Consider the following 14,598-nt stretch of genomic DNA (forward strand, 5'->3'; position numbering starts at 1 on the left):
CAATGTATTGAACATCCTTCCTAATTCATATATCTGCAAACCAGTGCAGGATGCACTTGATCAGTCATCCAAGCTGTTACTGAGAACAAGTATGGGTGGAATCAATCCCTGAGGCAAGCAACTCATACTTTGCTGCCAGGTGAGCTTTGTACTGGTAATCACTACATTAGAGTTCAATGGCTGAGCTAGTTTTCTACCCATCATACCATCTATTTATTCAGCTCACCAGTTTGGCTGTAGGAGCACTATGTACATTCTTAAAAGCCTTGCAATACAACATCCATCACTCTTAACGGCTTAGCTGGTAATGTCATCACAGAATAGAAGGCAGATGATCCTCCCAGAGCACATGGTGCAGAGGATATATAGGTAAAGAAAGCTTATCAGAGATGAGAGCTGGCCAGAGTACATAAGAAGCAGCTCCACGGCAACTGTTTCTGACTGGTGCAAACTTGAGAATAAAAATTCAGAAATCTGGGAAGCCAAAACCAGTTCGTTGTCTGTTGGCCTTGCATTTTCTTCTGAAATTTTGTTGGGAAACTTCTCTTTCCCCAAGGTTTGTGCTCATTGTAAGCATGATGCCCTCTAAAATTCAAAAGAAGGAGTTGGGATTTTCATTTTCTCTGTCAGTTGTAGCAAGTTCTCATGCAAACGCATCAACACTGGAAGCTCGTAAGTGCAATATTTATAGAGTATATGTCCTTCTCACTCATTGCCTGAAATTAACAGATTTCGTCACTAAAATACACAAAGCTTGTTAAAAATTTTGCCATGCTAAGCCACACATGGTTTTTTCTTTTCAATGTCATATGAAAAATTTTCCAAGCCAAAAACGTTTCTCTGTCGTTGTGTGAGTCATCATAGCACTGACTTACATTCACATCTCTCGATGAGCTCCTCAGTTTTGCTTTTAGTTGCACTGCTACAAAATGAAGCTATCATAAAAAGAGGAGAGCTGCACTAGGATTTCACTGTACATAGGTGATGATGCTGAAAATATACTAATGCTGACTGCTTATGAAGTTTTTTAAAGCAAAAATAAATTAGTGAGGCAACAGGAGAGGCAAATGGCTTTTGAAACCCATCCATATGCACTTCATGTAATGTTAAGTTTTGTAAAACACTATGCAAGGATGTACCATATGTCAAATTGCAGAACAGGCTCTGACACTACCAGTTTCATACATTTAATAACAAGTATTTAAACTTCAACCATTTCTAGTGACTGTGACAAGATGCTTGAATATCAGACTGTCTCCTCTGTTTTCCACAGCCAGGTATCTTAAGATGAGAGTTGCCATAATACTTTAAATTTATGTGCTGATTATTTTTCTTAAAGCAGTGTTAGCAGCAGCAGTCCCACTGTTGTGCTGAATGAGCTGATTTCTTTTTAGCATTAATTTTCAGGTTTCTAAGAATATGTAATACCCAAAGCTACTTAGTATATTTTGAAGAGGCAGGAGGGAAGCAAAAAAAGAAGAAAAAAGCATCTCTTAATAAGCTCAGGACTTTCTGGAATTGTTAGTTTCACAAAACCCAAAGAAAACTGAATTTGTACAAAACAAGAAAACTTGTTTATTTCCATCTATTGGCAAAATTAAAATAAAATGTAACAGTTATAATACTTGCAGTTATACTCTGTAGGGCATATGAATCATTCCAAGTATTTTATTTGAGGAATATATGGTGTTAACTTGTAGTGTATTATCAAATGTAGTGTTGAGGAAATGCTCCAATTCATCTACACAGTTTTAAGTGAAAGAGAAATGTGGTATTGAGAATATGTTCCTAATTGATCTAGAAAGTTCGAGATCACAATCTTCTCTTGAAGCTTTGATGTCTATCAATTGCTGCTTAGAATGACAGGAGAAAGGTTATTAGATTTTACTAGTATTTATTCTTCTGGTTTTTTTTAAAAATAAAAGAATGGGAGGAAAACAAAAATATAAGCATAATTTTGTTTGGGGAGAAATTTAAAAGAAAAAAAACCCCAACAACCCAAATACTAACACGGTTTATATGCTCAAGAACAAAAATTGTCAGTAAAAATGCCAACAGTATGTAAAACAGAGACAAGTCATGGTTGTTGTGGGAAACTGTAAATTTGAATCCTTCACTTTGTGTATTCCAAAGCAGATGTTCAGCTGCTATAAATCAGCAAAAGTCCCTGACCCTTAATTTCTTACCCACACGAATGTGCTGAGAATTTTTTTTTTCACCGAATTTAGTTAAGCTAAGTAGCAGTACTCTAGCTATTCTAAGAACTACTACACCCTCTACCGGGCAAAGAATTTTCATTCAAGTGTGGAAAGCCAGTTAATTTCAATGATCCAAAGCAAACAGTGGTTGCATTCTTCCAAAGGTCGAGCTTGAGTGCATGATGCACACAAGTACAATCTATAAAATAAGCTATATATAAATATAATTATGTATAAAATCCTATGTTTTATTTTTATTTAGTGTGATGATAACATTTTATGAAGAGAAAGTAGGAATTCATCTTTTGATGAAAGAAAAGACCATCTCAACTCAATAATGAAGTTACTCTTAAAACCCCTTTCCCTGAATTTTCTCATTTGATGGGCGCTTTTCTCAGTACTGCCCAACATCTCCTCTAGACATATATCAGTGTTCCTAATATGGGTGCTCCTTTTTAATTTGATCCTTGCATTCCTCCTTATGTATTCTTAAAATGTCTTAAGTATGTGATACTTTTTAAGGTTGCACTGTCACAGGCCCAAAGAACTTACAGATTCTTGCACAAAGAGTATCAGTATGAAAGCAGATGGGATTTTCAGCTGCCTCTGTGAAAAGAGATGAAATCATGATTTTTCATCACAAATCAGGACATAATATCATATAGGAAGGAATAGATTGCTGCAAGAATAAAAAAAGCAGTAACATTTAGATTAATACTTAAGAGACAAAACAATGGTTTAGGATGGAAAATTAATGAAAAAAGCAAGCATTATTAAACAGAAGTATTGTAGATGAAGGGGAGGTGAGGACCAGTGGGTCAGAGTTTTAAAAAAGAGGACTTTGAAACAGAAAACCTGTAAACCTCCTACCTCTGAACCACTTCTTCATTCTGCATTCTCCCAACACATCAACTGCTTGAAAACAAAACTTCCCCAGTCAAACCAACTTTCCAAGATAAAAAGTAAAGCTAGTCTAAACACGTTGATGGCATCTTCTGCTGGAAACCATTCCTTTTAGAGGACTGGAACTTTCCTGTTTTGATTTTGACTAAATAATGTATATTTAATTATTTTAACATTCCAGTGCAATTAATTTGTTTCAATTCAACTTTTTCTGAAATCAAAAATCCAGTGCTTTGTACCAAATAACTTTTTTGTTTGAAATGCAGTTCACATTACTAAATTTGATGAATCTAAATGCCTTTTATCTTCCCTTTTGTGCATTGTCACTGCCAGGCAAACTCTGCAATTAACCAGAGGATACTGACTGCACAGCAAGTTATTAGCCTACTGCATAATTGGGCTTTAAGCTTACCTGAGCCACTTCTAACTAATAATGCCAGAGATATAGTATTAGTATCATTGTGCTGGAACTTGACATCCTTAATTTAATTATACTACTAATAGTCTTAATAATTACCTACTTTTTTCCTTGCCAATTACACTGTCATTTTTTTCTCTTTTTTTCACAAAAATTGGAAGCCCATAATCCAAAGCACATGCTGAGAGCTACACACTAAGTTGACCATGTAAAGATAATGGATGTTTAACTTTACCAGTCTCCATAAGATCATTTTATCTGAAAATAATAGAGAACCTCAGGATGCTTTGGGAGGGAAAAGATTACTCTTGTCTTTAAACAACATGAAAATTGCCATGGTAACTTGCAAAAAATGAATGACTGTTTTTGAAATAATCCATTTTCTTCTTCCATACACTTATGAATCCTAAATTAAATGCAACAGTGAGTAGAATGGTTATGATCTGATGTAGGTTATCCTAGGAGTACAAGGATATTCACTCATTGGTGTTACTGCAAATGATGGAGTTTTAGCTCCATCAGTTTTAAACAGCTCACCCAAAAGTAATCTATTGTCTATAGCATTAAGACACTATTTATATATATGTTATATATATAAGAAATAATATATTATATATACACAAGAAATAATTCTTTTTTACCATGCTATCAAAGAAAATTGTGATTCTTCTGAAATGCCTTCCCATTCCACAAAGATGACAATCCCAAGCATTCACATGCACAGGACAATCACTGGCTTGTTTAGTCTCATCAACAGATTCTGAGGGCAGATGCCTACTATGAAATTGCCCTTTTGCTCTCTTCTGTAATTTCAGTAGGAGCCAGTAAACTAGGAAATTTTTCCACCTAACACTAATTCATCATTTCAAAAGAGGAAATAAGAGACACGAGAGCCTTCTGTTCTTAGACTTGGACTCTTATCTTCTCAGAGAATTTGGTTCTAATACATAGGTCAAAATGAAAGTTTTACCCTCTTCTCAAAACAAAGAGGTCTAAGGAGAGACAAAGGGGACCATGAAAGTGTCAGGGCCATAAGATGTCTCCTGACACTTGAAGAACTTAAATTTTGGGTCCCAATTTTCCTCCCAGTCTTTCTCCTGGCAAAAAGCACCTTAATCTGCTCTAGATTGTAGGACCTTTTCCTTTGCCAGACAAAACGCTCTATTAAGCTACCACAATTTAGGATGGGTACACTGGGCAGATAAGCATGACCATGTTCTTGTCTCTTCCATATATTGTCCCATTTTCTGACCTCAGCACAAAACAGGGATCAGCCTCTCTTCCCATCACCACTTTGCCATTACTGCTAATGCAATTACATTAACCCCTTCAGTAAGAAGAAACAGTTGGAACAATCAATGTCAGCTACACTCCAAAACTTGCCTCTCCAACAAGGGATGGAGTAATCAACATTTTGTAAGCTGGTGACATTCATCATTCCTCAATCACAAATGTGCACAAATGGAGTTTTGAGCATGACTTCTGATATTAAAATTTCTCCTCAGTGATCACCCTGAAAGCAAATAGTCATATAGCACTTCATATTGTACTATAACAAAGTCCAGATAGATTCACACCAGTAGGAAGCAGGCATCCAACCCCAACAGGTAGACAGCTAAACTTTTCTGTGATTTGGTTCAACAATATTTTCTAGCCTACCAAAAGTTTCAACTTCTTAGTAACATTTTTTCTATACAGCTCTGATTGATAGACTGATTTTTGTTTTGTTGGGTTGAGAGGGCAGAAGCACAGGGTGAGGTAATTAAAAGAAGGGAGTAAACAGAAGAGGGAACTGTAGAAACATTTAATATGCATTTTTACCTCCTCAGAACAATTTAGTAATACAAGACCATTGCAATTCCCTATGGATCTGTATGGACTAAGTAGCCTGCTATTAATTAATAGATTTGTTTTTCCTATCACCCAAGCCAGCTTTTTTAAAGACAAGTAAGGCAAAACTATCTCAGTGTAGATGAACTTTACTGAGTTATGTCTGGCAAAAAATCTACAATGTCTGTCACTTGTACTGCTGTCTGTCAACAGTTCATAGCAGTAAACCCATAAATTCTCAATAAAAAGTTTCATGACGAGATATAATTCTTAAAAATATATTAAGTAAACCAAATGGGACTGCCTACTTGGAGACTATACGTTTATGTTCTTTACCTACTCCTTCTGTCTAGTGGAGAGCTGTTCTAAAATGTAACATACTGCAACCAATAGAATCAAACTAATTTGAGTTTGGATTAGAGATTAGAAGGGAGAGAACAGTATCTGCTATGTTTTCCTAAAACCCTAAACCCACCACACTAGCCTGCAAAGATAATCAGCTGCACTGCGCAAAGAAAAAAAGGTGCCCCTTAAGTCACCAAACCAACCACAAGATGGCAGTCCAACATTAAAAAAAGGAAAAAAACCCACTGCATTAAGAGAAACTATTTGAAAAAGCAGTGTAAAATCGATACATATTATTCATAATATAACTAAACAATGCTGCAGAGCAGTAATTTTCAGTCTTTCTCTGTTTTCACACCTCTAAATACTTGAAGGACTTAAAAGACCCAAAATGCAGATAAAGATGCTGTTTATCTTCCACTAAGCCCTGACTTCATAGACGAGTTTTTAAATCCCAGAGTCCACAGAAAAAGGATTTAAGTACCAGTTTCATAATTTTCTAAAATACTATTTTGAAGTGGTAGTATGCAGATTTGCACTCTCTTTGTTAAGAGTTCTGACTTCAATTCACCTACATTTATTTCTGAAATCTAGCATAGCTGTCAATGTGCTATTGTACAACTGATCTTGTATTTTCTTCTAATCATCCTTTTTAGTTTCCTGCTCATTAACTGAAACTCAGCTATCTACACAAATTCACATTAAAGCTTCTTGTCCAAATCTTTGATAGACATATGCAACACATCATTATCTTATGAATACCCAACACTTATAAAAAACTGATGACATCCAGAGTCTCATTTGCTCATAGTGTTGTTTGCCACAGTTGATATATAGTTTTTTTACCATTTTTATTAGTGAGGCTAATGATTTCAGTGATGCTTCATAGTATTTCTGAAATAATTTCCCAATGCTTTTCCTAACCAGCATGACAGATTGTTCCAGTTGGCACATATCCCCAGAATTGCACCCTTGTTCCTAGAAGAATTAATTTTTATTTGTCTATTTTGAATTCCATGTTCTGTATGCCAACCAAATCAAGATGGGTGAAATCACTTAACATCTTGTGTCTCTCATTATTGTCTTTGCTTTTGCCAGTATTGTGAGTAACTCTGAAAATGTGTTTTCTCATACCAAATTATACAGATCAAATTAGCAACATCACATTTCACATCAGTTGCTGGTAAGAGCATTTTTACACAACACAAGGCATTAGCTGCAAACCAGTCACAAAATACTGCTGCTGCACCAAAATGTGGCAATTTGTCATTCTAACTCAGGTTGGAAATATATATTTAATTTTATGTTGTAATGTTACAGGAGATATGAGCTGCTAGGTCACCTGCAGGTCTGTAATACAGATTTGAAGAATGCTTATCAGCATTCTTCCACTCCATGGTGACAAAGTAAATTTGTTGCACTTTAATTTAGATCACAGTAAACTGTGGAATCTCTTCTGGCTCACAACTCACCAGATTGCGACTCAGCTTTTCCTTACATGTGGGAAAGTTTCACTGTGAATACCTGTGTGTTCCTATGAAATCAAAGGGCATGCTCATTAGCTTCATTTCCACAATCACCACAGAGTCAGAGTCATTTAAGCTGGAAAAGACCTTCCAGATCAAGCCCATCAAGTCCTTCAAGATCGCCTCCTTGTCAACTAGACCATGTCACTGAGTGACACGTGCAGCCAGCCGTTCCTTGAACAGCTTTTGGGATGGTGACTCCACCACCTCCCTGAGCAGTCCACTCCAATGCTTGATGATCTTCTCCATAAAAAATTCTTCCTGGTGTCAAACCTGAACCAATCCTGGTGCAGCTTGAGACTATGTCCTCTCATCCTGTTGCTGGTTGCCTGGGAGAAGAGCCCACCCCTCACCTGGCTACAACCTGCTTTCAGGTAGCTACAGAGAGTGATAAGGCCCATCCGGAGCCTCCCCTTCTCCAGGCTAAACAATCTCAGCTCCCTCAGCCACTCTTCATGACTCACTCTCTGAACCCTTCACCAGCTTCATTGCCCTTCTGTAGACACACAAAATGTTTTTTCTTGAAGTGATGATCTGTCGGTCTCAGATTCAAAGAGAGAAACTGAGAATTTCTAGCCAGGCAGAAGCCTGGGAAAGAGTTGGAGAAGAATGTAAATAACCTTTTATCTCCTTGTTGTTCACATTGTTTATAGTTAAGTTCTATCACTGTGTGTCATGCACTCTGCACCAATGGTGTTGGCTGTTTTCACTTCAGGACCAATGGAATTAGCCTGGACGAGGCTCTGTATATAGAGCAATGCATTTTGAAATAAATTGGAATTCTATTCTCAGCAGCCTTCTGAGCAGAGTCTGTTCATTCCTGATCTGCCTCAACAGCGTCAATGATCCATGACACCAGAGATGGAAGTGGAGGAGGAGCTTTTCCAGCCTTTTGGTGCTTCTGGGTGATGCTATACAATTTCTCTGCCATACAGCAGTCGCCATCACCCCATTGCAGGTTCAGTATCCTTGTTTTACAGTGCCTTCTTCCCTCTACTGAATTGTTTTTTGGATTGCACCCTGAGCATCCATGACAATATAAATTTTCTTCCCTACAACAAGCCCAGGAACTTGAAAAGCTGGCCTAAAACTTGCACTTCTTTCCTCTGCCTTGTAAAACCTTCCTGTTAATGGATATAGTCTGAAATTTGTTGAGCTGACTTAGACTTGCACCATGGCACCATTTTGACAATTACTTTTCTGAAATACTTCACATGTATATGAAACAACACACTTTAAAATAAATGCACTTTGGTATTTTCCTCCTGCTCATGGGATGTTTACAATTTCAAGTCTGGCGTATCTATCTGGTATATCAAAATTTGCTTTTTTACTGCACTATCGATTTGAAAGACACAAAACCTAGCAACATGATGACCTTTGCTATAGTACATACAGAACTTAATTTTGTTGTCATTATGCCTTTAATTCTAATTACATTTCTTCTCATTGTTTGAAGTTCTTTCTTCATGCTAAAAATCAAAAAGTATCCATTATAATTGCATTATTTATTCCCAGAATCCATTCTGATTATTGGTATTGAAGGAAACTGATGACTTGTCAGTAATTATTCAGAAAATGCTTAACTGTGCATATACTTGAAAACATTTAAAAATCAGAAGTACAACCACCCCATCTTCTGATCAATTTGTGGTATGACATGTCAGAAAACTCAGAAGCATGCTTGATATTGGTTATTTTCATATTTAATTGAGAATGATTGTACATGTAATAGCCTCAATATGTGCTCAATCTTTATAAAAGCACTTAAGTGTATGATGAAAAACAAGCAACTACTGGAGAGGGTCCAGTGGTGGGCCAAGCAAATGATTAATGGACTGCACCATCTCTTGTACAAGCAGGGATTGCTGGAACTGGGCATATTCAGTCTAGAGAAGACTGAAAGGGAATTTTATCAATGCAGATAAATACCTCAAAGGTGAATGCCAAGAGGGTGGTGCCAGGCTCTTTTCACCGGTGCCCAGCAACAAGATGAGCAGCAGCCATAAACTAAAATACACAAAGTTCCACCTCAACATAAAGTACAATTTTTTTTTACATTGGGGGCGGCAGTGCACTGGCACAGGCTGCCCAGGGAGGTCATGAAGCCTTTCTCCAAAGACATTCAAATCCCACCTGGAAACTTTCCTGTCACAGGTGATTCGCCTTAGAAAAGGCTTGGACAAGCTGATGTGGAGATTTGACTGTCAAAAGGGAGATTCAGATTAGATTATTAGAAAAACCTTTTTCAGCATTACGATGGTCAGGCATTGGAATAGGCTGCCCAGGGAGGTGGTGCAGCCAGCATGCCCGAAGTGTTTAACAGGATCTGGCGCTCAGCGATGTGGTTTAGGGGTTACGGTGGCACTGCTGGGTGATGGTTGCACATGATGCTCGTAAAGGTCTCTTCCAACACCGATGGTTCTATGATTCTCCATCTCCAGAGCTCCCTTCCAACCTTATCGATACAGCAATTAAGAAAGTAGGCAAAACACCGCAGCTCCATTTAGGCTGCGCACGGCAGGAAAAATTCCAAGTGCGACTACAAAACAGCTTCATCTCGGGAACGTTCAGGTCGAAAGGCTGCTCCCTAAGGGAACAGCTCCGTCCCGGACCTGTCACAGCACCGACCAGCCCCACACGACCCCGGCCCGCGGAAGCACCAGGGCCTGCTGGGGGAGCGGAAGAGCCGCCCCGGCCCGGCCCGGCCCGGCTCTCCCCGGCCCGCCCCGCCCCGGCCCGGCCCGCCCCGCCCCGGCCCGGCCCGCCCCGCCCCGGCCCGGCCCGCCCCGCCTCGGCCCCGCCCCGCCCGCGCGGCCCCGCCCCGCCCGCGCGGCCCCGCCCCGGCCCGCCCCGGCCCGGCCCGGCTCGGCTCGGCTCGGCCCCGCCCCGCCCGCGCGGCCCCGCCCCGCCCGCGCGGCCCCGCCCCGCCTCTCTGCGCAGGGGCCGCCGGAACCGCCGGAGCCGCCGCGCCCGCCCGGCGCCGGGGCCGCCGCCGCCCCGCCATGTCCGAGGCGGGCCAGGAGCTCGTCCACCTGGTGTGGGGCAAGAAGGCCGGGCCCCGCGGGCTGGCCGACACCATCTTCTGCCGCTGGGCGCAAGGTACCTGCGTGCGCCGTGCCCCGCCGGCCCTTCCCGCCCCGCTGCCCGCCCGCCGCGGCACGCCCGCAGCGCCCGCCCGCAGCGCCCCGCGCCGCCCCCGCGCCGCGGGTCCGAGCGCTGAGGGGCGCCGTGCCACGGGCGCTGCTCCTGCGCCTGTGCCAGCGGCACCTCGGCGCTGGCCCACGCGGGAAAATGATGCAGCAGCTTCCCTTGCTAAATAATTATTGTGGTTTTTTGCAGCATAATCGTCTTTACTCACACATCTCCACAGGAGCTTAAAATTGCCTAGAGAAGGGTCTGAATTTCTTAAATATAACAACAACGTCTAATGCCGTGATTTTACGTAGCTTGTGGAAACGAACATAAGTTGTGCTTTGGTTTTGGTTTTTTCGTGATGAACATATGAGTCACAGTAAAGCGGGGCCGAACTTGGGACAGAGACAAATTTGATTTTTGAACTGCTTATTTGACCATGTGGAAGCAGGTGCATGCCAGTATTAGGACATGTCGAGAGGTAAAGCACTAGTAACGCGGGAACGTGTCGTATTTGTAAGGTGGTTTTTTCTGCATCTGAGTTGTGTATCCAATGCATCATTTCTTCTTGATGGAAACTTGTTGGTGATCCTTAAAAGTGCAGTTGCAATGCTTGCCTATAAGAATTACATGCAAGGAATCAGTCTGTGTGCCTGTCCTGGCTGAAAGAAGGGAATAATAGCCTTTTCTATAACTGACTGTGGGTTTGGAGGAATTGCAGTAATGATTCATGTTCATGATAAAATTATTGATTCCTGGAGAAAATTTGTAGGTGAAATAGTGTATAGTGGAATTTATAGATAAAAAAGAAATATATCCAGGTCTTTGGTTAAAGTTGTTTGAAACAGAAGTTTCTTAGTGCCCTCTGTTCCTTTTTATTTTTTTAACAAGGTTGTTGTCATCTGTATCGTTTCAGTAGATTTGGGAGCTACATAGCTGCTCCTCACTACTGGACATAGTATATTACCAGACTCATATTTTTTTTCCTAGGTTTATCTGTCTTCAGATAACTCAGTGATAAATATTTAGGAAAAAAAAGCCAAATTCCTCCGAAGATCTAGAATTTAAGCAGGCACAGCAAAGCCATTGCTTTTCCTAATAAAATTGTTTATTGATATGTAATTACTTTCTGTAATATCTCTTTAAGTTTTGGTAATGTTGCGGTTTCAGTATAAGGTGTCGGCAAAGTCAGAAAAGAGGAATTGGTGTTTAAAGGCTTAATTATTTAACTGGTAATGTTGGATTACCACATTTGAAGGTTTAAAGATAGTTTTATGAGAAATTTCAGCAATTTCAAAATTTGTTAAAATGTGTGTTATAATGCGCTGTACTTGTGATTGAGTGAAGACTTAATGGAAAAGGTCTCTGGAGTTCTTGGTGGCTTCTGCAATGGAGCTATTTCCAATCTGTCTTTAGGGAAAGTCCTGTGACTAGAATATGTAGTGTATCTGTTACCTTCTCTGTATCCCTCTCAGTATAATCAATTTTGTGTAGCAAACCCCTGTGACATTAAGTTAGACTGTTTGGAGGTCTTGTACTGAGAATCAAAACAGTCAGTTCCAATCACTTACCTTGTGTCACTGCATAATACTTTCACCCAGCTTTCAGTTTCTATCTTGTTGAAAAAGTTCTGCAGCATTTACTTGCTGCAAAGGAGGCCCATCAACACTGACTCATCAAGATTTAAAAGAAAAAACACACAAACGAATATATAAAGCTTTATTATTTCCGAAAACTTGAAAGTCTAAAAGATAGACTCTGTTCCACATAAAAAGTGCTGAAGGCATCAAACAACTAATTCGGGGTTGGATTTTTTTGTTTGTTTTTATTTCTTTCGATTGTAGTGCCAGCACTGGCATTTATTTTGGATACTTGCTGAACATCATCTGATCCTTTCTCAAACCCTTTGGAAGCTGAGAGGTATGATTTTCATTTGGGAAGAAAAGTAGGCAGTAGGGAGGGTGTTGGGGAAGGTAAGACTGATAGCTGTTAGTTTCTCAGTGAAGACGGTGCATTCTGTTATGCACCAGACTCATTGACCATCATACTCGTTTGAAGACGGGCTGATTTGCAAGCAGATACAGAACTGACTCCAGCTCATGTGGGTGTTTGTTGGAAGTTAGTAGCAGTAATTCCCTCAGGTTTCTGCATTGGCAACTTTAAATATATTTGTTTTATTCCAGACCTAACAAAGGTATGGCTGTAAAGTTGTTGTGAGGGTTTTTGTGTGAGTTTGAACCTTGTGGATTCCATTTACTAGAATCCTGAAAGCAGACACAGGAATGTAGTCCAAAGCCTCAGTCTGCTCTTTGGTGTTTCCTGGCATAGATGTGAAGACTTGGGAGGGAGCTGAGAAGATGACTGAACCCTAAAGGAACATACCTATGTTAGGAGTAAATTTCTCCATTGATCCAAGGCACAAATTTCATGTATAGAACTGCTCTTCAGATCATCCCCAAGACATGAGACATTATGTCTGTCCAATATAAGTGTCTGGCAGGCTTGGGCACAGCATCCTTTCAGAATTACCTAAGCTGTGTTCTCCCTGGTTCTTGGAAAGAAAGATATGGATTGGTCTTCTCCAAGAAGCATTTAACTGCAAAAGCATAGTGGGAAGTACAGTTTGTGTATATAGATACAGTGTAAAAAGGTCCATTTTGTTTGGATTCTCTTGTGGCTTCCTGGTAGCCTACCAGGTAGTTTGTATACATTCCTCAATCCCTTACAGGACTTTTGTCTCTTTAGCCACAATCTGCTCAGTGGAGTTTTGTTGTGGTATTGCTATAATAAATCCTCCTTTCTTTATGTGGGCAGGAAAATGGTTTTTGTTTGTTGAGGTTTTTTCTCCCCACAGAAAATTTCAGAAGTTTCATTTTACTGTAATGATACGCATGGAAAACCCAAAGCCACCAGCAAAATGGGTATCATTCTATTCCCAGTGCTAGAGAAATAATGAAACATTAAGGTACATTGTAAACCTCATGCTTGGGTAATAATGTGTTGTTCTAGTGTTTCTGTCAGGCAGTTTTTGTATCCCAAAAGAGAAAAAGAAATGCACTTCCATGGTGAGAGGTGGCTGAAGTCACTTGGTTCGTTCAGCTTGGAGAAGAGGAGACTGAGGGGAGACCTCCTCATGGTCTTCAACATCCACACAAGGGGAACTGAAGGGGCAGGTACTGATCTCTTCACTCTTGTGACCAGTGACAGGACTTGAGAAAACAGCATGAAACTGAGTCAGAAGAGGTTTAGGTTGGGTATCAGGAAAAGGTTTGAAAAACCAGAAGGTGGTTGAGCACTGGAACGGGCTTCCCACGTAAGTGGTTTTAGCACCAAGCCTGACAGAGTTCAGGTGCGTTTGGACAGGAGGACTCTCAGGCACATGGTACGACTCTTAGGGTGTCATGTACAGGAACAGGGGTTGGACTTGATGATCCATGTGGTTCCCTTCCAACTCAACATATTCTGTGATTCTAGGACAAAAGGTGGATAGTGCAGCGTCTTTATAGCTAGACTGGATCAGCAAGGATCGCCTGTTAGTGTTGCGTGCTCTTTGCTAATTCCCTTGTCTCTTCAGTCAGGTAGAACTGAGTTTTGTACAGAGTGAAAATACTGAAGAGACACAGCATCCTTTGTGAAATGACAGTTACATCTATGGTGCCTTGCATGGAAAAAAAATATTTTTTAGAAATAGGCTAGTAATAAAAAGATGCAAGAAGGCAGTGTAGTAGTCATAATAGAAGATTGAATGGGTTTTGTAGTACTTTGGGCTGTGATGTGGTATATTAGATGAAGGACAACAGTGGTTAAGTAAGTCATACACTAATTTTGGTAAACTGTACATAGAAGAGCTAAGAAGTAGATGCAAGAAAGAAATATGGACATTCATAAATGCAAAATGGGGAAATAAGGAGAATAAAACTTTGTGTTGTGTGATTATAGTGGACAAACTAATTTCTCAGTGTCATTGCTCAAAATATTGGGCAATGCACTGGCTACCAACAGGAACTTAGATCCACTTCATCTCCCTGCCACGCTGCCCCAAAAGGTTAAAGCAGCAGAGCAGTAGCGATGTTGAAAAAATTGGGTCAGTGCAGTGTTTAATAGGGTTAGAGATGACACGGAAGATATATGGTAATGACATTATTTTATGTTTCTTGCAGGGAAATGTTTCTAATTATACTCATGGATAAAAGACAAGGAAATTAATTTTAAAACAATATTTTGGCTGTGTTACACCTTTTTT

The 14,598-nt window shown here is 40.2% G+C and overlaps 1 protein-coding gene across 3 annotated transcripts in view; it reads left to right on the forward strand.

Annotated features, from left to right (window-relative positions):
• The first annotated feature begins 10,171 nt into the window (after positions 1-10,171).
• The window catches only part of MINDY3 (MINDY lysine 48 deubiquitinase 3), a 50,083-nt gene continuing 45,656 nt past the window's right edge, over positions 10,172-14,598 (forward strand). The window contains exons 1-2 of one of the 3 annotated variants that reach the window (XM_085566206.1): positions 10,466-10,836; positions 12,200-12,275. In XM_085566206.1, the coding sequence (XP_085422332.1) occupies positions 10,795-10,836; positions 12,200-12,275 (118 nt within the window). In that variant the 5' untranslated portion in view covers positions 10,466-10,794. Of the gene's footprint in view, positions 10,323-10,465; positions 10,837-12,199; positions 12,276-14,598 lie in introns of those variants that run through there. The other 2 variants (XM_021551759.3, XM_085566202.1) reach the window with 2 other exon arrangements.

The sequence above is a fragment of the Lonchura striata genome, chromosome 2 (genome assembly GCF_050655825.1).
Source record: "Lonchura striata isolate lonStrDom1 chromosome 2, ASM5065582v1, whole genome shotgun sequence".
Taxonomy (NCBI): domain Eukaryota; kingdom Metazoa; phylum Chordata; class Aves; order Passeriformes; family Estrildidae; genus Lonchura; species Lonchura striata.